This window comes from Lepidochelys kempii, chromosome 1 (assembly GCF_965140285.1).
Source record: "Lepidochelys kempii isolate rLepKem1 chromosome 1, rLepKem1.hap1, whole genome shotgun sequence".
NCBI lineage: Eukaryota > Metazoa > Chordata > Testudines > Cheloniidae > Lepidochelys > Lepidochelys kempii.
The window spans coordinates 325,317,179-325,344,997 of record NC_136380.1 but is presented as its reverse complement, the minus strand read 5'-3'; the positions used below and the strand labels follow the sequence as shown (position 1 = coordinate 325,344,997).

Sequence of the window (27,819 nt, the reverse complement as noted above, 5' to 3'; positions counted from 1 at the left end):
TCTAGCGAACCGGTGCGAACCGGCTCCAGCTCACCACTGACTATAGGTCTAGTAAGCACATTTTGCAATAATACCATAGTCCATATAAGTATAGTGAATTTTCCTATCTCTATACCCCAAGTTAGTTGTTAAAGACATTTTAAGAACACATTAAAAAACAACAATGGCTACCAACTGTGTATTAGAATTTCAACAGAAAATACTAGTAAATGTTTGCATTGCTGTGTGCATCCTTTAATACTAAAGTAATTAGTGAAGACTTGTAAAGACGTGCTTATCCAAGAAGTTTTGTGCTCAATCCCTAATCTCCTGCTAACTGCCATCTCCAATATTTGCTCTAAGGAACACATGGCCATCAGTCATCTAATGACCAACAGCACTACTGGAAATCAACAAGAAGCAGCTTATGACTTCCTGAGACTCCTAGTATTGTAGCATATGCACAACAAAACAAGTTGTGTCACGAATCTCAACTGAGGTCACAGTTCTGTCAGTCTTCTTCCCCAGAGAAAAATTTGAAGAAAGAAATGATGGCAAAAACTTTCACTCATTTGTTGAGAAAGGCTGAATTAAACCTATTCTCGAACAGGGGTTTAAACACCCACAAAACTCAAACTGCAGTCACTGAAGTATCATGACAAAATATCTGTTACAAACTCTGGTTAAAAAACACTGTGTTTGTAACTCGTGTATCATATACTTGGTGATGTCAAGAACCACTCCTATACTTCCAAAGTGTGGTTTAGAACAACACTTTCATACCAACCCTGGATCTGGGAGAAGTCACAGTAAGTTTACATGTATGCATGAAACAGTAATTAAAAACTGCCTTCTTCCCTTAAAGCTCATTCTAACTACGTAGCTCAGTCAAAACCAATCAACCAATAATAAAGAAGAGTTTGAAATATGAGCCAGCTCCATCACTGTTTAAAAAGAATCCAGTTACAGTGGCAGAGAAATGAGCAGGCTGAAACAGAGGTCTCCATGATGAATTCTAAGAAAAGTTACTTTTACACCAACAAATCCTCCCAAAATCAACTGTTAGGAAAAGACAACAATTTATGTTGGGATGTGTGCCTAGTGGTTAGAACAGAAAAAACAGACTCAAGAATCCCAGGTTTTATTACTGGCTCTTCTATTGACTTGCTGCACAACTATAGCCAGTTCACCACTTATCTTTGCCGCTATGCTTTTGCAAAATAGAGACTATAAATACCTACTTAACCCAATTGTTGAGAGGGTTAATGTTTGTGAACCACTTTCTGAATGATGTTATAAAAATGCAAATCATTATTATTGTGGTTGTTAATTTAAGATGGCTGTTCAGAATATAATGTGTGACATAATAGTCCCCATCATATTGACAGCAGCAGTGGAAAATTAACTACTCCCAATCAGACTAGGAAAACCTGGGTAAAAACTGTATATCAACTATATAATACTTTCAGTATTGCTATTAATCCTTCCCTATGAGTTAGAAGACATATGGCCTCCCTGGATTCCTCACACACATTAATGGTAGCTATATGCCCCACCTATATTCTTTTTGCATACAGAAAAATCCTACATTAGATTACTAATTTAATTGCAGTAGCACCTTTGAGGTCCTAGCCAGGACCCCACTTTGTCAGGCACTACACAAACAGAGAAGATATCACAAAGGTTAACTTCCTGCTGCTTCTTAAGATTTTTTTTTTAAATGACTTCCCCAGATGGAATATTATAATGATCTGTGTAGACATTTAATTATGGCTGCCAAAAAGCAGATTGCATGCACTTCTCCCATTCCCTCCCTGCCATAAATGAACTGTCCGACACATCTGAAATGCCATCATTATAATATAGAACAGCACACATACAATAATGCCTAGCTCTTATATAGACAAAGATACAGATTATATTTCCATTTGAACTCCCTTCCATTAATTCGTAGATTTTATATCATGCGCACATAGATCTTCATGTGGATAAGTCACAAAACCTCTACTCTTTTCCCCATGGCTATGCATTCAACTCTCTCTCTCTCTCTCTCTCATCCTTCCCACCCCTCCCCACCACACTTAGTTTTAAATGTATTATGTTTAACCTATAAGCATAGCTTGTGGGATTTAGTAATACAAACTGTTTTATGAACTGTTTGACATTTGTCTACTAGGTAAAAAACTATTTAGCATTGTTTTCTCATTGTCTTGCTTCTTTATTACCTTTTGTTATAAACACTGAAATACCATGTAAAGTCTTTTTTGTTACATTACCTATTTGAAATACAACATGACCTGAATTACTGCCAAAAATGTTAAAAAAGAAAGTCATGATTTCTCTAGTGTTGTACAATTTGTTCCAATGAGAAAACACTGATCTACACAGAGAAAAGGTAGTGAGATGTAGTAGTGCCGAGCAGGAGGCTACCTAGTATACAATATATTTGGTGATAAATATTTGAAAGAGTATTTCCATATAGCAATAATTTCCAGTTTCTGTGGTGTTTCAGTTTTGCTTTTGGTTTTCTCTGGATCTGGGAAAACCTTTTTGTGTTATTGTAAAAATACAGTGCTGACACCACAGGAAATATGCATAGTGACCACCAGCAGGGTGGTTCTTACAAAAACATAAAATATGTAATCTGAAAAGACAGTCTACTTCACTTGTGGTTTGCACATTTACAGTCCTTAAGTACAGGGGTTACATAGAGTAATACAGAAGTTAATGAACAGGACCCTAGAAATTTATTCCAGCTATTCCAAGGCTCAAACACTACCATCAGTTCCTATGGAAACTAAAAGGATATTCTAGGTTATATCAGTATCAGCTGATCATAGTGCAGAGAAATCTGTGGTTTATTTTAATCCATAGCTCAGAAGGTATAAATGTATTCTTAATGTTTCTTGCTGATTCTGAATTGCCCAAGCCTGGTAAGCAATTCAGTTCCATTAGATCATGCTTAAAGATAAACTGAACACTTTTCAGACCGTAACAGTAATGGGCAAATCTCATAAGGTTGGTCAAGCACCGTGAAGTTCACCATTCAAATGCTGAATATAACTGTAATACATATTTAGAAGATGGTCTTTGGGTGTGGGATGAGTAATAAAGTGTTTAAATTATTTATTTTACATGGTAGCTAACACGCTTTGAAGTTAAAGAAACACCCTTAGATTTACAGAAACCTCTTTTAGTAGTTCCTTGTATCAGATGTTGAAGGAGGTTGATTTTGGCAGTTCAAAAGGTTGTGCAACCCAAAACTATAACACTGAAGATGAACAGTAAGTTGAATAATGCAATATAAATGAGTATTGTTCTGCTAAAAAGACTTGGAGAAGACCCTCCCTTGATTCCCTGCTCACCCTCAGCAACAAGATATCTTCCATAATGATCACCTCCTGTGGAAAGTGTGGGGACAGGAATGATTATCAGGTCCACCCTACAGTGCTGGCTCTTCCCAAGTGCCCAAGAGCCACGTGCCCAGTGTACAGCAGGGTCCGGGAACAGTGATTTACCCTGCCCCTGCGGCTACTCACCATTTTGAGGGTCTTGTGGCTCACGTGTGCTTGCCTGGGGTCAGCCAGTTCGTGACAGGTGTAGGAGTACTGGCTCTGTTTTAAAGCACTGAAACAGTGTTGTCTGTGTTGCAAACAATACTGCTTCTGTAAAATGTTGCATTTAAACTTCACAGAGATGACCTTGGGAGCACAGCCTCCCTCTCTGTTATCGGCAGCAGAACGGCTGCGCAGAATTAGAAAACGTTCAAAAAGAACTAAGGAAGACTTTATGCGTGAGATTATGATACACTCCGCCGCCGAGAAAAAAGAATTGAAGGAGTGGTGGGACACCGAGAAGAGGGACCGAAAGGAGAATGCAACACACCAGAAAGAAGCCACAGAGCGGCTCTTAACAGTTATGGAGAGCCAAGCAGACACGCTCCAAGCGATACTAGCTCTTCAAACCGAGCAGCTCCGTGCCTGCCCTCCCCTGCAGCCTCTGTGACAAAATTCTTTCCCATACGCCCCCCCCCCCCACACACACACCACCAACACACTTATCAACCTCCTGGCTCCACTCTCTACCTGCAACATTCCACTCCTCCCTCCTCACAGTCCATCAGTGTGGATTCCCACTACCCACTGCACTCAACACCCATCCCTCTCCAGTTTGGCCCTGCTGAGGTACAGCACCTGCTGTATCGTACTCCAAAGGAGAAAGTTGGGTGTGATCCCTGGACATAGACAAATCTGTAGCTGTCATGGTCTCCGCTTGAGACCTTCCCTTCCCCCGTCCCCCTCCCTACTGATGATTTTTTTTCATTTGACTCTCTCCTCTGGTTGTTGTCTTTCAATAAATTAATGGTGTTTGTTTGAAAGCAATCTTTATTCTATTAAGTGAGAGCAAAAAGAGCACTGCAAAGCAACATACAATTATGTTAAGGTCCCTTCTTGGATCATGTGCACCAATCACCTCCTAGCATTACAAGCACTACAATCCTGAGCATAGCAATAAATATTAGTGGCTTTCAGCTTCAAATGGATTCCTCAAAGCATCCCTAATTCTCATGGCCCTACACTGTGCCCCTCTAATAGCCCTGGCCTCTGGCTGTTCAAACTCAGCCTCCAGGCACTGAGCCTCTGCGGTCCAGCCCTGAGTGAAGCTTTCACCCTTCCCTTCACAAATATTATGGAGCATACAGCACGCGGCTAAAAGCATTGGAATATTGTCATCAGCCATGTCCAGCTTCCCATACAGACATCGCCAGCAGGCTTTTAAACGGCCAAATGCACACTTCACAGTTATTCTGCACTTGCTCAGCCTGTTGTTGAATCGCTCCTTGCTGCTGTCAAGTTGCCCCGTGTATGGCTTCATGAGCCATGGCATTAAGGGGTAGGCGGGGTCTCCCAGGATCAAAATGGGCATTTCGACTTCCCCTACAGTAATCTTCTGGTCAGGGAAGAAAGTCCCTGCTTCCAGCTTCTGGAACAGGCCAGTGTTCCGAAAGATACGTGCGTCATGCACCTTTCCAGACCAGCCCGCATTAATGTCTGTGAAACGACCACGGTGATCCACAAGCGCCTGGAAAACCATTGAGAAATACCCCTCGCGATTAATGTACTCGGTGGCTAGGTGGTCTGGTTCCAGAATTGGAATATGCATGCCATCCATCGTCCCTCCACAGTTAGGGAAGCCCATTTGTGCAAAGCCATCCACAATGTCATGTATGTTGCCCAGAGTCACGGTCTTTCAAGCAGGATGCGATTAATGGCCCTGCACACTTTCATCAACAAGACTCCAACGGTCGACTTTCCCACTCTGAACTGGTTAGCAACCAATCGGTAGCAGTCTGGAGTAGCCAGTTTCCACAATGCAATCGCCACACTTCTCCAATGGCAGGGCAGCTCTCATTCTCGTGTCCTTGTGCTGCAGGGCTAGGGCGAGTTCTCACACAGTCCCACGGATGTGGCTTTCCTCATGTGAAAGTTCTGCAGCCACTGCTCATCATCCCAGACATGCATCATGATGTGATCCCACCACTCAGTGCTTGTTTCCCGAGCCCAAAAGTGGCATTCCACTGTGGTCAGCACCTCTGTGAATGCCACAAGCAATCTCGTGTCGTAGCTACTACGCGTGGCGAGATCAACATCACACTCTCTTGACTTTGTAGTTTAAGGAATAACTTCACTGCCACTCGTGACGTGTTGGTCAGTGTGAGCAGCATACTGGTCAACAGCTCGAGATGCATTCCTGGAGCCCAAAAGAGGTAGAACTGGACACGCAGTACACAAACTATTGAAAGATGGCGCCAAATGTGCACAGAAGCACAGGGATTGTTGGGATGCGAAGCAATGCATCACGGGGCATTGGGACACACACACGCCTTCCCACAAGTCTTAACCACAAAAGAGAAAGTGGTGCTCTATGGGATAGCTGCCCAGAGTGCACCACTCTGAATAGCGCCGCAAGTGTAAACACGTTATTGCGCAGGCAGCTGTCAGTGTGAACACACAACAGCTGTTTTCCTTCAGCGCTCTCTGAGCGGCACTGTAACTGCCAGCACTGTTACTTTGCAAGTGTAGATGTGCCTTTAGACAATAGTCCCCGGTGCAATATACACAGGGTCTTCTTCCCCTCCTGGGCTCAGATCTCAGTTCTTCCCCACTCTTGTCCAGAGTACTGATTCTCAGGGCTTTTCCCTTCTCTGAGTGTCTCCCTTCTTCTAGGGCCAGTCACAGGAGCCAGACTCCCTCTTCAGTCCTCCTCCAGGCTGTCTGCCCAGGAGTTACCCTTCTGCAGCACGTACTACAGGAGCCAGCTGCCCTCCTCCAACTGAGTTCTCATGGCCTTTTGTGGGCATCCCTTTCCAAGCTGGGTCTAGTAACTGAACATGGCTACATGATCCCTAGCCAATCAAGATCAGCTGGGAGTATAGCTGATCCTATACATATCAGGCTAGACCCAATTCCCCTTAAAGGGCCAGCCAGCTGATGACATATATATTACAAAACAGAACTTGTTCATTAAAATAGAATGGGTGATGTACTAAACACCTACCTTTTATCCTACACTTTTCCTTGACTAGGAAAAAGTTTGAGTTCAGGTCAGGCTTAACGATTTCCTGCTAGCTAATCCCAACCTATACTCAACCACTTTTCCTAGAAAAACAAATCCACAGAGTCAAAGGAGTTAGATAACAGTTTTCGGCTGATAACACCTAGCACATTGCTTTCTGTAGTTCTGACTCCCAGCCTGTATGAACCAGGAAAATTAGGTGCATTTAGCACACATGTTAATTAGCCTTTTTTAAACACCAGGTAGCATTTAAAGCAGACAGATATTTGGTGTTTAAAAATGTGTGAATTGGTTTTGGCCAACCCTAGGGTTGGCTCTGTCTCACACTTTTTAAGCACCAGTGGCTTTGGCTACACTAGGAGCTAAGTAGTGTTTAAAAATGTATTAATTAACATGCTGTAGCTAACACACCTCATCAGCTAATCTAGACAGGGCTCTAGCATGAGCATGCCAGAGCTGTAACTGCACTGCATGTGGAAAAGGCGAAGGATTCCCACACATAACTAGGCCAGCTCTCATCCTGCCATCCCTTTTTTAGTTAATGACCAAGGGTTCATTAATATGAAGCAGAGACTGCACTTCACAGTAGGACTCTGGCTAGTCCCAAGACTGGAGTGCAAAGGAACAGGTGGGTCAGAGCGCTTTCCACCCCTCCCACCCTTTCCACATATGCACAGGAGATGCTGTAAGCACATATAGTTCTTGCTCTGCTTTAAACAGCATACATCCATGCACATACATCCACAGAATACCCTACTCCAGAGATTATTTAGTAACAAAGTAACAAACCTCAAACCTAAGCTTTCTCCCTGAGCTTGGCTGTCCCTAGGATGTTCCCTGCTGAACCTCTCCTTACTAGGTTCTAATTTCCTCTGCCTAGATTGATACTCCAATCCTCCTAATATCTCTGCTGGAATTATCAAGAGCCACTTGCTGTTATGACTGCACATTCATGCAAGGTTCAAGCACCTGACATTAGAATGACTTAAAAGACTTCACCTACATTCCTACGAAGTGTCATTGTGTACCACCTTATTACAGACACAAAAATTGAGATAGCTACTTTGTCAGGATCTCCTCCAGGGGACCAATTTAGCCAAATAACAGTGAAACTTAATGACTGCTGCTTAATGGGTACTATATTAGAAAAAGTTCTGACGCTGTTAAGGGATTAAATAATATTTCAATGAGGGTTAAACAGGTGTAAAATTCTGAACTCCACTCTTTTAAACAGAGTTATAGTCCAATAAAGAAATATGTAATGTGATGAATGCCATTTTTAGTCTTGAGTTTATATTCCATACAGCATTTTATTATAATGCAAATCTTTTCAGATTTTTCATGAGAGAGTGGCATACTCTCTTCATAAGGATAATAGGTTGTCTTAGTTTTCTGTTCTAATTAAGGGGATTTATTGTATTCTTATATGAAATAAAGTGGAAAATGTATAATAGTTGCAATGTTAACTAGGGCAGATAAATGCATCATTGCAACTGAGTGACATTCTGCTATACATCACTCCTTACAATACTGGATTGGGTATAAATAATAGAAACATGATATAATATGGTGTCATAAATATAAAGGGAAGGGTAAACCCCTTTGAAATCCCTCCTGGCCAGGGGAAAGCTCCTCTCACCTGTAAAGGGTTAAGAAGCTAAAGGTAACCTCGCTGGCACCTGACCAAAATGACCAATGAGGAGACAAGATACTTTCAAAAGCTGGGAGGAGGGAGAGAAACAAAGGGTCTGTGTCTGTCTGTATGCTGCTCTTGCCAGGGACAGAACAGGAATGGAGTCTTAGAACTTTTAGTAAGTAATCTAGCTAGGTATGTGTTAGATTATGATTTCTTTAAATGGCTGAGAAAAGAATTGTGCTGAATAGAATAACTATTTCTGTCTGTGTATCTTTTTTGTAACTTAAGGTTTTGCCTAGAGGGGTTCTCTATGTTTTTGAATCTAATTACCCTGTAAGATATCTATCATCCTGATTTTACAGGGGGGATTTCTTTATTTCTATTTACTTCTATTTTTTATTAAAAGTCTTCTTGTAAAACACTGAATGCTTTTTCATTGTTCTCAGATCCAAGGGTTTGGGTCTGTGGTCACCTATGCAAATTGGTGAGGCTTTTTATCCAACATTTCCCAGGAAAGCGGGGGTGCAAGTGTTGGGAGGATTGTTCATTGTTCTTAAGATCCAAGGGTCTGGGTCTGTAGTCACCTAGGCAAATTGGTGAGGCTTTTTACCAAACCTTGTCCAGGAAGTGGGGTGCAAGGTTTTGGGAAGTATTTTGGGGGGAAGGACGCGTCCAAACAGCTCTTCCCCAGTAACCAGTATTAGTTTGGTGGTGGTAGCGGCCAGTCCAAGGACAACGGGGGGAATATTTTTGTACCTTGGGGAAGTTTTGACCTAAGCTGGTAAAGATAAGCTTAGGAGGTTTTTTCATGCAGGTCCCCACATCTGTACCCTAGAGTTCAGAGTGGGGGAGGAACCTTGACATATGGTATCAATTATATAGGTACATAGTGATGTGAAGGCAAGAACAGCATGCAACTCATGCCTAAGACTGAACATCAGTATGTGTAATATGGAACGCACTGCATTGCATGAGACTAGAGATGAAAAATAAGAGAGTCCACAGAAATGATAAAGGAAGTGGCTATAGCGTGATTAGTTAGACTATTTCTTCAAAGTGGTGCTTTCTCAAATATTAGGTGATTTTCAGATACAATATCCATAGAGTGACCAGACGTTTCATTTTTAAAGGGACAGTCCCGTATTTAAGCCCTCCTGCAGGTGTCCCAACTTTTTAATAAAACAGGTAAATTGTCCCATATTTTCTGTTCTCTCCCTCCCCCCCCATCATTATTGGCGGGTCCTGCTGCTGGTTGGATCCCTGCTCGCCAGCTGCCCGCCCACCAGCGGTGAGTGGGCGGGGGTCCAGTGGGTGACAATGGGGATGGGTGTGCAAGGCTGGTGGCGGGGCGAAGTTGCAGTGCGCGAGGCCAGCCTGCTGGTCCATCAGCACAGCCCCCGCTGCATGCCAGCTCTTAGCCGACAGGGCTCCGCCCCCACATCCCATTTCAGGCTGGCACTGGCTGTGCGCTGTGGTGGCTGGTGCATGCAGGCAGGTGCCAGGCAGCAGCCAGTTACATGTCGCCTCTGCTGCCCACCCATCGGCCCCTTAAATGCTCCCCCTTTTGCTGTCCTCTTCCCTGCTTTGCCCCTTCACCCCACAACCCAGCTCCACTGCTCCTCCATATTCCCCCAAGTGGAGGCATCCTGCTCCCAATGCTGTGTGAAGAACCAGCCCCTGGTCGGAGTGCTCAGCTCACCAACAGCCTGGCCAGCAGGCTCCTTCTTTTCCCCACTGCCTCTGACTGGGCCAGGAAAGCCCACCCCAGGAAAGCCCAAGACCCTCCAATCCAGGACACTTGCCCTGCTCACTTGCATTAACGCAGCCCCAACGGTTGACTTCCCAACTCCAAATTGATTCATGACCAACTGGTAGCAGTCTGGAATCGCCAGCTTCTGCACAGCGTTTGCCACATGCTTCTGTATCAATTGGGCAGCTCTCATTCTGGTGTCCTTGCACAGCAAGGCCTAGGGCGAGCTCTGCACACAGTTCCAGGAAGGTGGCTTTCCGCATCCGAAAGTTCTATAGCCACTGCTCTTCATCCCACACCTGCATAACAATACGATCCCACCATTCAGTGCTTGTTTCCTGAGCCCAAAAGTGATGGTCTTCCCTATGCAGCTGCTCTGTGAATGCCAAAAGCAATCTAAAGTTACTCCTATCCATATCACACAGCATGTCAGGCAACTAGGAGTCTTCTTCAATTAGGAACTTGATGATTAACTGCATTGCCTTCCCATAAAGATGCTGGGGTGCACAGCACAGAATGGCCGTTGCAAAAGTGCCACAAAACAAAGCCCGAAGTCCATGGCCTGCTGGGACACAAAGCAATGCATCACGGGACATTTAGCCAGGTAACAAGATGCGCCATGATCTGCTCCGACTTCCCACAACACCTACAGAAGGTGTTGAGCTGAGCTGTGGGATAGGTATCTACATTGCAATGCTCGCATTGTCATTGATGGTGCCCCCACCATGGACACGATCTACTGATAGAGGCAGCAAGTGTGAACATGCGATTCCGATTTTTATTATGCCGACTTTTGTGTCTCACCATTACTTTTGTCGACAAAAATTGGTAGTGTAGAGATAGCCTTTGTTAATGTTGCTATTGATGGTTAATTGATCTCATTCCCTGAGGCAGAAATGTAGCAGACTGCCTGTGTAGTAACATTGTTAATGTTCCTATTGTTAGTTAACTGTTCCCATTCTCAGTCAATTCCCCCAGGAGCATAAAACCTGTAAAAGTTTTAAGGCCCCTACATTGCCACAGTGATGCAAAGCTTTATAAATGACAGCAAGAGAATCAGCTACGAAGATCTTATGTGCTTTCTCACTTTTTTCCTGTGCCAAAGTGGCACAATGGGGTTAGATTACAGTGCAGGATTTATTTTACTTAGCCACTAAAAGACTTTGAGAGCAAATAAAACATTTACCAGTCAATAAAATGTCAGGACAATAAGAACCAAGCACTTCCCAAAGTACCCAGCCAGATCCAGGACAATGATTAGCAAAATTGTATGACTTTCACGTGTGAAACTCTGAGCATTTTAAAATGATATTCTACTTCGTTTTTTTGTTGATTTCTGTTTGTTTTTTTTTCTGTTTGGTGTTCTGTAATGTAGTTAAATGAAAATCCAAGATTATAACTGGAATGCAGGGTATTAGTTACCAAGCGTTTGTAACTTAACTTTCATGTGTTTAGGAAATGCTGAATAGCTATTGTGGTTTTTTTTTCTATATTGTAGTTTAAATAACTTATCAAAACAATTGAAACTCATGTGATTATATTGCATTTTTTTGACAAAATTTGCAGAATTTTGCAGATTTTTTTTTTCCTGCACAGAATTTTTAATTTTTTGGCACTGTATCCTCCCAGGAGTAAAAAAAGGAATAAAGTAAAGAATTCCTCTTTTTTGTGGGTTTTCTTCCCTTTCTTCCTTAATTTGTTTGGGTGTAGTTGGCAGAGGTTTGTTGTTGTTTTTTTGAGAAAAAGCATCCTATGAAAAGCTACGATGGTGTAGTTTACATTCATTTAGATCGGAAAGTAGTTATTTATTTTACATTTATTTATTGGATTCTCTAACATGATCACCAGAATCTGAATGCCTCACAAATATCAATGGATTTATTTTCACAGCATCCATGTGAGGTAGGAAAATACTACTATCTCCCTCTTATAGATCAGAGACTGAGGCATAGACACATTACATAATATCCCCACCGTCTCACATGAAGTCTGTATCACAGAAAGAACAGAACCAAGAATCCAAGAATAGTTTGTCTGCATCCCAGTCTAGGGTCTTAACTACAAAATAATTTTTCCTTAAGATGTACTGTCATTCTTAACTCCTATACAAGGAAATTCCAGAGTCCCAAGACCTCCGCTAATGAAGGTTTGCCTTCCACTCTTAAGAGTTTCACAAATATTGTTGATAGTCCCAAAGTACCTGAGGAGTGCAGGGTCCTGAAGTATCTCTTCAGTCTAAAGAAAGTCTAAACTAATAAGCTGACCATAAAGGAAAAACTGCTAGAATTTCTGCTCTTGAAAAAAGTTTTTCCAGAAGTACACATGCACATAGATGAATAGGCTTATAAAATAAATCAGGAAGTCAGGGTCATGGTCAAGGACAAAACTATATTTACATACCCAACACAATACAGGAACGATAACCTTATGGTTAAGGTGCAGGAGTAAGAGTCAGAAATCCTGAGTTCCCTTCCCAGCTCTACCTCATGCTTTTAGTTTGACTTGGGCAAGTCACCTGACTTCTTGGCACCTCAGTTTTCCAATGGCAAAAACAAAAACAAATAATATAGAGATACTACTACTACTATTTCTCTGACTTATATGATTATTCATTGCTGGTAAAGCATCTGGAGTTCCTCAAATCAAAGGCACTATGAAAGAGCTACATGTCTTCATCAGATGGCCCTGGCCTGGTTTATTTTGCAAACTGAAGTTGTGAAGCAGACAGAGGACCACCCAGATAGAAAGTTGCTCAGTCAAGCCCTGGTCCCATCTTATGGCCCAATCCTGCAACCCTAATATGAATAATTTCAACGTCTACATAATTGATGATTCTTCTGGATCAATTTCGAATTTCAGCCATGACAATCATGAGACTATATCAGGTTGGTAGGACACACATAGAACTGGTCCCACTCTGGATCTGGAATTTGTTTCTGGCCTAAAATTTCAGCAGCTGGAAGTTATACTTTTGTTATAGACTAACCACTGACTCCTTCAATTCAAAATTGAAGTGTATTTATGTTGTTTCTGGTGGGCTGCCCTTGTATGTATCAATGTGTTTTCAGGCAGTCATGAGAAACAATAGGTTTCAGAGTAACAGCCGTGTTAGTCTGTATTCGCAAAAAGAAAAGGAGTACTTGTGGCACCTTAGAGACTAACCAATTTATTTGAGCATGAGCTTTCGTGAGCTACAGCTCACTTCATTGGATGCATATCGTGGAAACTGCAGAAGACATTATATACACACAGAGACCATGAAACAATACCCCCTCACACCCCACTGTCCTGCTGGTAATAGCTTATCTAAAGTGATCATCAAGTTGGGCCATTTCCAGCACAAATCCAGGTTTTCTCACCCTCCGCCCCCCCCCTCCCCACACACACACAAACTCACTCTCCTGCTGGTAATAGCTTATCCAAAGTGACCACTCTCCCTACAATGTGCATGATAATCAAGGTGGGCTATTTCCAGCACAAATCCAGGTTTTCTCACCCCCCCACCCCCATACACACACAAACTCACTCTCCTGCTGGTAATAGCTTATCTAAAGTGATCATTAGGTTGGGCCATTTCCAGCACAAATCCAGGTTCTCACCCTCCGCCCCCATACACACACACTAACTCACTCTCCTGCTGGTAATAGCTTATCTAAAGTGATCATCAAGTTGGGCCATTTCCAGCACAAATCCAGGTTTTCTCACCCTCCGCCCCCCCACCCCCCACCCCCACAAACTCACTCTCCTGCTGGTAATAGCTCATCCAAAGTGACCACTCTCCTACAATGTGCTTGGTAATCAAGGTGGGTCATTTCCAGCACAGATCCAGGCTCTCACCCCCCACCCCACCCCCAGGGGGAACACACACACACACACACACATAAACTCACTCTCCTGCTGGCAATAGCTCATCCAAACTGACCACTCTCCAAGTTTAAATCCAAGTTTAACCAGAACGTCTGGGGGGTGGTTGGAGCAAATGCGGTTGTATCGCATTTGTGACTTTGTCCTTACCCATAACTATTTTACATTTGGGGACAATGTATACCTTCAGATCAGCGGCACTGCTATGGGTACCCGCATGGCCCCACAGTATGCCAACATTTTTATGGCTGATTTAGAACGCTTCCTCAGCTCTCGTCCCCTAAAGCCCCTACTCTACTTGAGCTACATTGATGACATCTTCATCATCTGGACCCATGGAAAAGAAGCCCTTGAGGAATTCCACCATGATTTCAACAATTTCCATCCCACCATCAACCTCAGCCTGGTCCAGTCCACACAAGAGATCCACTTCCTGGACCTACAGTGCTAATAAACAATGGTCAAATAAACACCACCCTATACCAGAAACCTACTGACTGCTATTCCTACCTACATGCCTCCAGCTTTCACCCTGACCACACCACACGATCCATCGTCTACAGCCAAGCTCTGCGATACAACCGCATTTGCTCCAACCCCTCAGACAGAGACAAACACCTACAAGATCTCTATCAAGCTTTCTTACAACTACAATACCCACCTGTGGAACTGAAGAAACAGACTGATAGAGCCAGAAGAGTTCCCAGAAGTCACCTACTACAGGACAGGCCTAACAAAGAAAATAACAGAACGCCACTAGCCGTCACCTTCAGCCCACAACTAAAACCCCTCCAATGCATTATTAAGGATCTACAACCTATCCTAAAGGATGACCCAACACTCTCACAAATCTTGGGAGACAGGCCAGTCCTTGCCTACAGACAGGCCCGCAACCTGAAGCAAATACTCACCAACAACCACATACCACACAACAGAACCACTAGCCCAGGAACCTATCCTTGCAACAAAGCCCGTTGCCAACTGTACCCACATATCTATTCAGGGGACACCATCACAGGGCCTAATAACATCAGCCACACTATCAGAGGCTCGTTCACCTGCACATCCACCAATGTGATATATGCCATCATGTGCCAGCAATGCCCCTCTGCCATTTACATTGGTCAAACTGGACAGTCTCTACGTAAAAGAATAAATGGACACAAATCAGATGTCAAGAATTATAACATTCATAAACCAGTCGGAGAACACTTCAATCTCTCTGGTCACGCAATCACCGACATGAAGGTCACTATCTTACAACAAGAAAACTTCAAATCCAGACTCCAGCGAGAAACTGCTGAATTGGAATTCATTTGCAAATTGGATACTATTAATTTAGGCTTAAATAGAGACTGGGAGTGGCTAAGTCATTATGCAAGGTAGCCTATTTCCCCTTGCTTTTTCCTACCCCCCTCCCCCAGACGTTCTGGTTAAACTTGGATTTAAACTTGGAGAGTGGTCAGTTTGGATGAGCTATTGCCAGCAGGAGAGTGAGTTTATGTGTGTGTGTGTGTTCCCCCCGGGAGTGGGGGGTGGGGGGTGAGAAAGCCTGGATCTGTGCTGGAAATGACCCACCTTGATTACCAAGCACATTGTAGGAGAGTGGTCACTTTGGATGAGCTATTACCAGCAGGAGAGTGAGTTTGTGGGGGTGGGGGTGGGGGGGCGGAGGGTGAGAAAACCTGGATTTGTGCTGGAAATGGCCCAACCTAATGATCACTTTAGATAAGCTATTACCAGCAGGAGAGTGAGTTTGTGTGTGTATGGGGGTGGGGGGTGAGAAAACCTGGATTTGTGCTGGAAATGGCCCACCTTGATTATCATGCACATTGTAGGGAGAGTGGTCACTTTGGATAAGCTATTACCAGCAGGAGAGTGAGTTTGTGTGTGTGTGGGTGGGGGGGGCGGAGGGTGAGAAAACCTGGATTTGTGCTGGAAATGGCCCAACTTGATGATCACTTTAGATAAGCTATTACCAGCAGGACAGTGGGATGGGAGGGGGTATTGTTTCATGGTCTCTGTGTGTATATAATGTCTTCTGCAGTTTCCACGATATGCATCCGATGAAGTGAGCTGTAGCTCACGAAAGCTCATGCTCAAATAAATTGGTTAGCCTCTAAGGTGCCACAAGTACTCCTTTTCTTTATGAGAAAGAATATTGTTTAACCAAGCAACCATTCTATCAATGGCTTGGTAGGCATTTATAATGATCTTTTGTCTTTGTTGACAGTGCCCTGTCCATTGGCAACATCCCCGCAGGTCAACATAGTTTACTTCAGATGAACTGAGAGTAGAAAAGCAAGAGTGACAATGGTAAAAGTCTCATGCTGAACCTGACCAATGGTAGCATAAAAACTTTTGAAATCTTATGCTATGTCTCTATAGTAAACCAAAGGTTTCTTCACCTCCATTATAACATCCACAATACTATGCACAGAAAAACTATTCCAGAAGGTTCACAACTTGGTTAATCCTAGCTGGTACAGAGTAGCATGTTTCACTGTGAAGAATTTTCATGTTACTTTATGGATGAAATTATTCAGATCCCCATTGAGCAATATACTGCTGTGTAAAAAGAACAGTATCTCATGCGGACAATTCAAGGCTTTATTCACAAACATTCAGCATGTGTCACTGGCCTTGGATGTGCTGGGAATGCATCAGGCCACTGCCTGCAAGTTGGACCAATATCCATTATTGGTACAGATTGCTGATGTTTCCCTTCAGGAATGACAAGATATCAGAACACCAGACAGCTGCTGGGAGATCTCTACTAAAGAAGCCAACTCTTGATGCTTGCAATTTTGCTAATTTTCAACCTGTTTCCAAACATCAGTTTCTGGGAAATGGCCATTGAGAAGGCTTTGACAGGGCAGCAAGGGAGGTTCTTGAATCCTCATATTCCTTTGATATAGGTCAGTAAGGCCTGGGTATGGGATAGAAACTGCATTGATAAAATTTTACTGTGGTCTCCCTCTGTCAATGGATGATAAAGTGTGCATGACAATTCCTTAAGATCTGGCAGCAGTCTATGATGTCACTGTTTGTGAGGTTTGCTTGTCTTTGTGACTTTTAGCAGGGATTTAGTGGCTCCATTTTTACCCTTCAGAGAGGACTCAGAGGACAACTGTGGGCAATTACTCCTCTATGCCAAGCGCCCCCTCATGCAGGGTACCGCCAGGGTCTATTTTTTTCCTCCTGGAAAAAAAAAAATCCTCCCAAGGAGATCAGGGTATGGAATGAGCTCTCAGAGGGAATTTGGACCAAGGTCTTGGAGCAACCCCAGGGTAGAAGCCTAGCTCCTCCGAGACCTTCACCTGCTGGGAAGGAAGATGGTGCTTCCCATGGACCCAGCTTTGGGGTTCCAATTTTAAAATAAGCCTCCTTTTTCACAGATGTCAGATAAATGTGAAACTCCATCTTCCCACCCATAACTGCAGAAAAGAAGGAGCTTTTGGTTTTTTCCCTTCAGAAACTCCTGGCTGCTGTGAGGGGGGATGCTCAGTTATCTACTTTTCTCCATGAGCCTTCTGGATGCTTATCTTTGCTGCTCCCCTTAGATCTCTGGCTACTGTAACAAAAGGAAAGGAGAAGATTTAAAGTTTTCCACTACCCAACCCTTCTTAGCATCCACTATTTTGGGATCCTTTGGCTCATAGCTTTCCCAAGAAACAGTATTAATAGCATGAATTTGATATTATTCTGGACAGGTTCACTACTGCTCAGGTTTCCATAGAAAAGCTGCAGTGAAACTGACCAGTCTGGTAAATTTCACTCTGCTGTTGATTGGAAGATCTACAAGAAGTGGCAGAGGCAGTGGAGGTATCTGTCTGCAGACTCAGGAAGACAAACAGTACATTACTTTATATTCAAGTCACATCTCTAAGGTCATCTTCATGGCCTTAGAGATGGAGGAATAGCTTAAATTCTGAAGAAGTTGATAACTTACGCTCCCACACTAGCCATGGAAGAGAGAGATATTGTTGTCAATCCTACTCTTGGGAGGTGCTCAAATACAATGGTGATGTGGGCATCAAAACAAGATTAGGTTAGACAGAGAGAAGATTTGAAAAACATCCCGCTCGACCCCAGCAAGGAGTGAATGGATTTGTCAAGCCCTGCTGACATTTGAAATCTCTGTATCTTGTCAAGGGTAATAGGGATTATCTAAATGATTAAAGATAATAGCAGCAATATTTTCACTGGACAGATAGTTGATGAAATGTTAGAAGGAGAAGTTTCACCTTGTTAGCACTGTGCCTCATGTCATGGTTAACAGCCATCATAAGTCACAGTAGCTTCACCTGGAGAATAGTACAGTTCTAGGAGACAAGTGGTGAATTTTTGGTGCTGTTACAATTCTTTTGCTTAAAAGGTGACACCTATGTGTTTCTCATAGTTATAATTTTTTTCATCCCCCTTGCCCCATTTTCAGATGCTTACTGATGAACTACTGTAAGAGGGCTCATGAGAAGAAGGATGTTGATAAATTGGAGAGGGTTCAGAGAAGAGCTGCAAGAACAATTAAAGGATCAGAAAACATGGCTTATAAGACAGACTCAAGCTCAACCTACTTAGTTTAACAAAGAGAAAGTTAAGGAGTGACTTGATTACAGTCTATAAGTACCTACATGGGGAACAAATATTTAATAATTGACTCTTTGATCATGATCCAATGGCTGGAACGTAAAGCAAATTCAGACTGGAAATAAGGTGTAAATTTTTAACACTGAGATTAACTAACCAGAGGATCAATTTACCAAGGGTTGTGGAGGGCTCTCCACCACTGACCATATTTAAAATCAAGATTGGATCTTTTTCCTAAATGATATGTTCTAGGAATTATTTTGGGGAAGTTTTATGGCCTATGTTACAGAGGAGGTCAGACTAGATGATCATAGTCATCCCTTCTGGCCTTGGAATCTATTCATCTATAAAATGTGGATTGTTTATATTAAAAAAAAGAGCATTGAGTATTTGGCTTATAAAGGAAATGCATGGACTTTGCAAGCACATACATAAAAACACAAAGTCAAATTCTGGTCTTACCAACCACAACTGCGTTCCTTTCAAAAGGAAAAAAAAATATCTAGAGATTTCTATTTCAAACACCACTCAGAATTATAATCAGAATAATCTCAAGATACTATGCATCTGTATTAAGATCCTGAGAAATGACAGATCATCAACCTGTATCAAAACATCTGATCAAATCCTGTGTGTATTTTTCATAAATGTTTGAAGAGTGGAATTATATCTTCCTTTTTTATCACTTCCTTAAAAGAAATTAAATACTTTTTGTTTTGTAAATTTCAAACTGTCTTCTGATTTGGCTTCAAAATGCATAATGAACTGAGAATACAAGATTCAGTTCTAATTCCCATGGATCTTTAGTTGTTAGCTGGACACAGGGAACAGGAGATGTTTACAATGCAGACTGCATTCATCAGAATGGCTTATCACCATGTTATTGATGGATGATTTAACAAGCAATTTTTAATCATTTCCATGTGCAGTATATTGTGAGAAACAGAAAAATAATTGTCTCACACAATCATTAATTACAATTCTGTCCACAGCGTCAACCCAGATCAACAGAAGCACAAACCTTTTTAAAAATAGTATCTAGAATACAAATTAGAAATATAAAATGTTCTTTGCATATTAATTTGAATAATCTCAAACCAATAGTATTACTTTTTAATAATAAACACACATCTGCATATCTGCTTAATAATTTTGTCTTCTTTGCCTCAGTCAGTGTAAATAAGTTTTAGCATATGTAAAATACAGTAACAGACATGTAATTAAGTCTCCTTTTATTCACCTTGTGATTTATGTTCTTTAAGTTTCCAGCCCAACATTACATACAATTGTAAAGAAGCAGACCTCATTATAGACATTATCTAGCTAGCTTTTTAAAACATTATAGTTAAATTCCCTTCTCCCTCAAGGTGGTTGCAAGAATACTCAGAAATAAACTGTTTGGGAAATACAACTTGTAAATAACTTCTGTAAAGGTTTTCATAATTCTTTCCACAAATACGACTAGATACTTTGGCATAGTATGCTAAAGATGAATTCAATACTTGCCACCTGGTCTTGAGAACAGAGTAACATTCAAAATCAATTAACTGAAAATACAAAGGGCTATAAACTCAACACACACAGACATGAATCATGATAGTTGCTAAGACAAAAAACATCTGTTTAATGTAGCAGGAACATAATCTAGTGTGTTTATTATTTAAAGAGAAATTCAGAACATAAAACCACAAACTACAACTACAGAATGTATTTATACATCCAAATTATTCTAAAGTTATCACATCAGAAACTACAAATGCATTATCTTCAGCTGCACAGAGGCACGCCTGCTAAGAAAGGATTAAATAGGAAGTTGGGCTATTTCATAGCTTCTCTTATACAAAAGAAAAAAAAAAGAAGTAGGGAGGATCTCAGTTCTCTTACGGTCAACATCCAGGCTTGAAATGTATGAAAAGTAAATATACCTGTCACATAAATACATACAACTAGAATGATAAAAAATTCTAAACAAAGACTTAGTATCTGTTGTTCATCTCTGGTTTCAGAGTAGCAGCCGTGTTAGTCTGTATCCGCAAAAAGAAAAGGAGTACTTGTGGCACCTTAGAGTTAGTCTCTAAGGTGCCACAAGTACTCCTTTTCTTTTTGTTGTTCATCTCTGTAATTCTATATTTCTCAGGACAATGGAAGGAAGCACATAATCTTCTAAAGCACATTATTCTCTTCATCAAGAAATCGGTGAAGCAAACCAAACAACATTTCATCCTGACAGTTGCATCTTTCTTTTTCTTTTGATACAATTAAGCACTAATAAAGTTTTTCTACACAATCCCCATTTTGATTGGAAACCGGTCACTCACTAAAGCACAACAGGCATCTACTATAATAATGTCTTGATTATCTTGATACGGTCTGATGTGTCTAATAAAACTATCAATTCTTCAAATGAAGTGAGATTAATTTTCCTGGGGTTTATTTGTCAGCCCTGTGTTAGTATTTAATATGAATAGAAAATTGTCAGACAAGGTCAAATGTGACATGTGAAAAGAACCCAAACTGAAAGGAGTAAACACTAATCTTAAAGATCTTTTAGCTATATTTACAATTAAGGCTGTCAATTAATCACAGATAACTCACGCAATTAACTCAAAAAAATTGATCGCGATTAAAAAATTAATGGCAAGTAATCACAGTTTTAATCGCACTGTTAAACAATAGAATACCAATTGAAATGTATTAAATATTTTTGGACGTTTTTCTACATTTCCAAATATATTGATTTCAATTGCAAAACAGAATACAAACTGTATAGTTCTCACTTTATATTATTTTTATTATAAATATTTGCACTGTAAAAATAATAAACAAAAGAAATAGTATTTTGCAATTCACCTCAAATGCACCTTTAGTGCAATCTCTTTATCATGAAAGTGAAACTTACAAATGTAGATTTTTTGTTTGTTTGTTACATAACTGCACTCAAAAACAAAACAATGTAAAACTTTAGAGCCTACAAGTCCACGCAATCCTACTTCTTGCTCAGCCAATCACTCAGGCAAACAAGTTTGTTTACATTTGCAGGAGATAATGCTGCCCGCTTCTTGTTTACAACGTCACCTGAAAGCGAGAACAAGCGTTGGCATCGCACTGTTGTAGCCGGCATCGCAATATATTTACATGCCATATGCGCTAAACGTTCATATGTCCCTTCATTTTTCAATCATCATTCCAGAGGACAATGTGTATATGCTAATGATGGTTCTGCTCGATAATGATCCAAAGCCGTACGGACCAATGCATGTTCATTTTCATCCTCTGAGTCAGATGCCACCAGCAGAAGGTTGATTTTCTTTTTTGGTGGTTCAGGTTCTGTAGTTTCTGCACTGGAGTGCTGCTCTTTTAAGATTTCAGAAAGCATGCTCCACACCTTGTCCCTCAGATTTGGAAGGCTCTTCAGATTCTTAAACCTTGGGTCAAGTGCTATAGCTATTTTTAGAAATCTCACATTGGTACCCTCTTTGTGTTTTGTCAAATCTGCAGTGAAAGTGTTCTTAAAATGAACAACATGTGCTGGGTCATCAGCCGAGACTGCTATAACACAAAATATATGGCGGAATGCGGGTAAAACAGAGCAGGAGACATACAATTCTCCCCCTAGGAGTTCAGTCACAAATTTAATTAATACATTTTTTTAATGAGCATCATCAGTATGGAAGCAAGTCCTATGGATTGGTAGCCGAAGCACAAAGGGGCACAGGAATGTTTAGCATATCTGGCACATAAATACCTTGCAATGCCGGCTACAAAAGTGCCATACGAACGCCTGTTCTCACTTTCAGATGACATTGTAAACAAGAAGCGGGCAGCATTAACTCCTGCAAATATCAACAAACTCGTTTATCTTAGTGATTGGCTGAACAAGAAGTAGGACTGAGTGGGCTAGTAGACTTTACATTTTTACTTGTTTTATTTTTGAATGCAGTTATTTTTGTACATAATTCTATATTTGTAAGTTCAACTTTCATGACACAGAGATCGCACTTCAGTACTTGTATTAGGTGAATTGAAAAATGCTATTTCTTTTGTGTTTTTTTTACAGTGCAAATATTTGTAATAGAAAATAAATATAAAGTGAACACTGTACACTTTGTATTCTATGTTGTAATTGAAATGAATACATCTGAAAATGTAGAAAACACCCAAAATATTTAAATAAATGGCATCCTATTATTGTTTAATTGCACAATTAATTTCTTTAATTGCTTGACAGCCCTATTTACAATAAAAAATTACTGCCTACTTCCTCTTAGGTATTGTCTTCAATAGGTTTTTTGCACTGGTGTAATACACACTAGGAAAGCCATATTGATGGAAGTCACAGTTCTGTTAAGACTCAGAGAGAGTTGAGTCCTGCAGGATAGGCTGAGGAGAGCCACTCTGCATTATGGGTTATATGGTAACAAGCCCTGTAACCCTGGCACCAGTTAACAGATTATATGGTAAGGAGCCCTACAACCCCCACACTGGAAACAATTAAATGCCTTGTATAAGAGAGTAGGGGCAATGGGAAGATAGAACTCCTCCCCTGTGTTAAAGTTTAATAAAAGTTGCAGCCTGCCGCTTAATTCCATGCATCTGTTCTCATTTTGCTGCTGTGTCCACATCAAAACCTACATAGACTGGCCTTAAGTAGGCAAGAAATCTCAGTGTAAGTATAAATATGAGACAGACTGGTCTTTTTTAGCACTCCATTATCTACCACAAACAAATATGGTAAAGGAGTATTGCATATAATTAATGGTCTCATTTGTTTTTTTCCTTTTTCCTGTTAACTTTCAATAGAATTCCTCCACTTTATATCTTAAAAGCGATTAAGCTTAAACCAAGTCTTCAACTCTTAAATGACACTGAAAATGTAAAAGCGGCAAAGAGTTCCGCTTTTACAGATCCAGACTAACACGGCTACCACTCTGATACTGAAAATGTAGGAAACATTGGTGCTATTATAATGTTTTTACTTATAAATCACATTCCTAATTTTTTAACATGACTAGAAAATTTTGTGAAAAAGAGCACACAAATATCTCTTTTGAATATTCTGACTTTGTTTCCCATAGAACCCCAACTTACTACAGAACTGTATTAGACCAACATTCCACTTACGATAATTAAGGGGCTTTAAAATGAAAAAAAAAGGGTTATTTTAATAATAAATTGTAAATTTATTTTAAAAATACTAAGACATGAAAATAGAAAAATGCAGAGAAAAGCATAGATGGTATTGTACGATAGTTATACAAGCATACATTTATTCAGCCCCTTTAAATTGCAGGTAATCAGATTTAGCATAAATGAATATAATTATGCACATTCATTCTGATACTCCTTAAAATAGATTTTTATCTCAAAGTTTAAGGTGTCTTTAAAGTTTTAATAGGAAATCTTCTGAATCAGTTCATTACACCAAAGCACAGCTAAATGGCAGCAGATTCCTTGCATTTCTCAGAATATACATTTTTCAAATTCATTTATAATGCTCAGTAACCTTAAATATAAAGCACAGAGCATTATGTTAATACAAAATATTTTCAATATTAACAAACTATCCCTTTACCACAAAAAGAAGTTTGTTATATTATGTTCTATAAAATACACATTTAATTTTTCTCAAGTTTTCAGGTCTTTATCCTGCAAAATCTTATTTTTTTGAGTAAACTTATTAATGCAATTAACCCCATTAACTTCTGAGAGAGTCCTTATGTGAGTAACAATTGCTCAGATAAGCAAGATTTTTCAGGTTTGGTCCCTTAGTTTGACAATTCTATAGTAAACAGAATAATTAGCTTCAAAGTTCCATATTCATCTTTGCTTTTGAAGTGAAAAAAAATGTTTTTTACCTGAGTCTCTACCCCTTGCTCAAGTAACCGTTTAGCCTGATTTTCAACCTCAAGTCGAGCTCTTGCAATAAAAAGCAGGTCATTTTCAATTACTTCTATTCCGGAGAGGTCTATCCCTTGTGAAAGATAATCTATAAAAGCAACAGAATTTAGATAAAATTAAAAAATTCTGACATGTATGATAATGAAACATTTACAACATACAGATATTTCTGGCATTTTCACAAGATACTTAATGTAGAATGTATTCAAATAATTTATTTATTAAACAAGCTGAAAATCAAAGGAAAATTATTCAACAAGTGAGCATTACTACAGTAAATTCACTGCACTCGTTTCATAGTTTTCCTGTAAACCCAGACATTCCAAATATGTGGGTGTTATAATTGAAGTGCAGAAATCATGATTTACTTTGCAGCCTATATGTCAAAGATGACAGAAAAATCTATTTTTAAATCAAAGAGGAAGGATGGTCAAATCTCTTTTCAATATTACAAGAGTGTTTATCTGTTGACAAATAAAATTATGAGTGTTACTAAAATCATTCCTATATCCACAATATCCTTCTTTCTAACCCCATTTGAAAAAATGTCTCACCCAAATAACGTATTTCCACATTTCTGTTCTTTTATAGCTAACTTATCCAGAGGCCTGATCTTGATCCTCTCGGCAGATACAGGGCATGAATTTTTATTTCTCTCTTCTAGTTCCCTTTGAGTACTTTCAAAAAAGAATCCCAGGAAGACAACAAAAGCAAACATTGTATAATCAGGTCCTAATTTTACACTTTCCTTCCACATTAGGACATTATGAGTTTTGCAATTGGCGTGCGAAAATTGTTTCCTCCTGTTCGCCAGTACTTCAGCAGATGATAACTGAACGCTGCCAGTTGCTTTGTGGCACGGGTGCATACTACAGATGATACGGCAAACCATCTTTAACCATTCTACATCTAAATTAGGTGAAAAAATCAAATTTACACACATGCCCCCAGAATAATGCCCTAACAGATCATTTCTAATAGGTATAATACATGTCACAGATACCAGACAGATTATTTTTTAAAAGTATCTGAAGTCATTGTCCTTTCCCTGTACACCCCGACAAAACTCATATTGTGTGGCTTTCCAATCCCCATAAACTTATTCACTGCCATCTCCCTCCCAAATTCATGCTGTCTTCCTTTCAAAACATTATGATATGCCTCCTTCAACTTATTGGTAGCCTTCTTTCCAAGCTGAGGGGAATGAAGGGAAAAGAGTAGGTTCTCAGTATCTTCTCCCCTCCCATGCTGTACTCAGTGGCTGAATGGAGAAGGAAGCCGTGCTATGCTGAGGGCTGTCCTGGGCTCAGGAAGAAGTGGTCAGTGGAGCACCTATCCTGCTTTTCCTTCCAGCAGGCTCCCATGTGGTACCAAAGCCCAGCAAGAAAGCATAGTTTAGCAGCCAAAGCAGCTCTCTCTTCCCTCCCTCCTATCTCCAAGAAGGGACGGCCAACCACTGGTGGGGCTCCTGAGTACCTATAGCCAAGTTGACAGAACAGTTGCTCAAACTGCTCCTAGCTCACATAGGATGTTGCTGCAAAGATTGCTGGCCAGTCCAGAGGAGATGGTGAATAAGAATTAGGGAGCACAGCCCCTCCTGCCTGCAGATTTAAGAAGGCAGCACTCCATTGAGTTTCATCTGTAAGTATTCAAGTTTTTTCCCCTCACGAAAACAGATATTCTGCAGATGTTGATGGCCATGATTCTTGCTAACCCCTAAGAAAGCCTCCTACTTGCCACACACAATTAGGAGAGTACGTTTTTCAAGTCCTTAAATAAGCAATACTGTCATTTCCTCACAAATCAGTCTTCAAATTAGGTTTCCTCATGCCAGCACAGTACATAGCATTGACAGTACATCAGCAAATCAAATAAAAAATTGGTAGATCAGGGACATGGCTATTGTGCTGAATTGGATACAATTACAAAAGAAGTCTTGCAAATCCACATGCAGAAAGAGTAAGGAGAGTACAAATTGAATATGTTTATACAGTAAGATTTCTAAATTTAATATAGCTGAACTCTAGAGAAACATAAAAAGATATGAAAGTTGATCACTTTTTTCAATGTGAATTCTGTGGCAATAGTCTGGTTCTCATGTCTGCTTTAGCTGAACATAATGCAATTTTAAGAATGTTCACTAGAAATACCAAGCACACAAATGTAGATAGCTAATCCGATATAAGAGCTACGGATCAGACTTGTACTTCTACTGTCTAAGCAGTGAAGAAATAATACAATAAAACTAAAGTCATTTTATCCTACAATAACTGAATACGTTGGCATGTTGTCTAATGGTCAGAAAGCAGCCTAGTATTTGGTAGCTTACGTGCGCACACAAAGTCAAATGACAAGATTTTGAGCAAAAGCAAAGAAAACAGTTAAGGTGGGTTTTCCTTAAAAAATAATCAAGGAATAATTGCGGTATAATACATCATAACCTACCAATCTGAAAATAATTGTTTTTTCATTGTAACTGACAATTAAAACTTGCTAATTTTTTAAAACTGTTATTAGAGACACATGGTGGGTGAAGTAATATCTTTTATTGGACCTGTGACACTTTGCATCCCATATTCACCATAGTGATATAATTATGACATGATTATGACATAATTATGATGCATCTTGTGCAAGATGTGTCATGTAAAGTGTCAATGGAAAAGTTATGGTTTGCTGAATATGATTATCCTATTTGTATGAATGTATCATTTTTGTATCGGGAGTTATGATTATTGACTATGTATTTATATTTCAAATGTGCATGCATCTGGTTAATACCCATAAGCTTTACATACAGTCTGCCAGCAGACTATGAATGGCCTATTCAAGTTGAATGGCACATCAACAAAGACAATGGGCCAAGGAGAAAGCTTATCTTCACCTGATGAACTGTCAGTCAGCTTATGGATAATGGCTACCATGACTCATCAGAGCATGCAAGGGCTTGTGACCAGTTCACGTGGTACTGAACTCCATTTTGGTACCTGTATTTTTCCACAAACTTGGCTGGGAACGTGGCTTGGAATAAGCTATAAAAGGGGGAAGTGACATCACCAAGGGGCCTCACTCCCCACCTGGAAATACCTGAGGAACAAAGACTGAACTGGGGGAAGTGCTGGTCCCAGGCAGAAAAGAAGGAAGCCTGTCTGTGTACGAAACCTTGGTAGACTGTTTATACCATCTAACAGGGTGAGACACTGCTTAATTCAAATCCTATCTAGGATTAGACTGCGATTTTGTTTATTGCTAGGTAATCTACTTTGATCTGTTTACTATCACTTAAAATCTATCTTTCTGTAGTTAATAAATCTATTTTATATTTTTACCTAAAACAGTGTGGTTTGAGTGAAGTGCTTGGGGAAAAATCTCAGATCAAGACCAAGAGCTGATGCACGTCAACTTTCCTTTGTAGAAGCGGCAGACTGGGTAATAACTCATATAGTGTTCAGGCTTTTGACTAAGATAGGACAGTACAGCTCCAGGGTGGGAGGCTGGGGAACTGGGGGGTATTTTGGCTGGAGCC

At 40.4% G+C, this 27,819-nt stretch overlaps 1 protein-coding gene across 3 annotated transcripts in view; it reads right to left on the bottom strand.

The window, feature by feature from the left end:
• Positions 1–27,819, bottom strand: part of COG5 (component of oligomeric golgi complex 5) — a 307,484-nt gene that overhangs the window by 154,504 nt on the left and 125,161 nt on the right. For all 3 annotated transcript variants that reach the window (XM_073328456.1, XM_073328457.1, XM_073328458.1), the window contains exon 7: positions 24,251–24,381. In XM_073328456.1, coding sequence (XP_073184557.1) covers positions 24,251–24,381 — 131 coding nt within the window. The remainder of the gene's footprint in view (positions 1–24,250; positions 24,382–27,819) is intronic.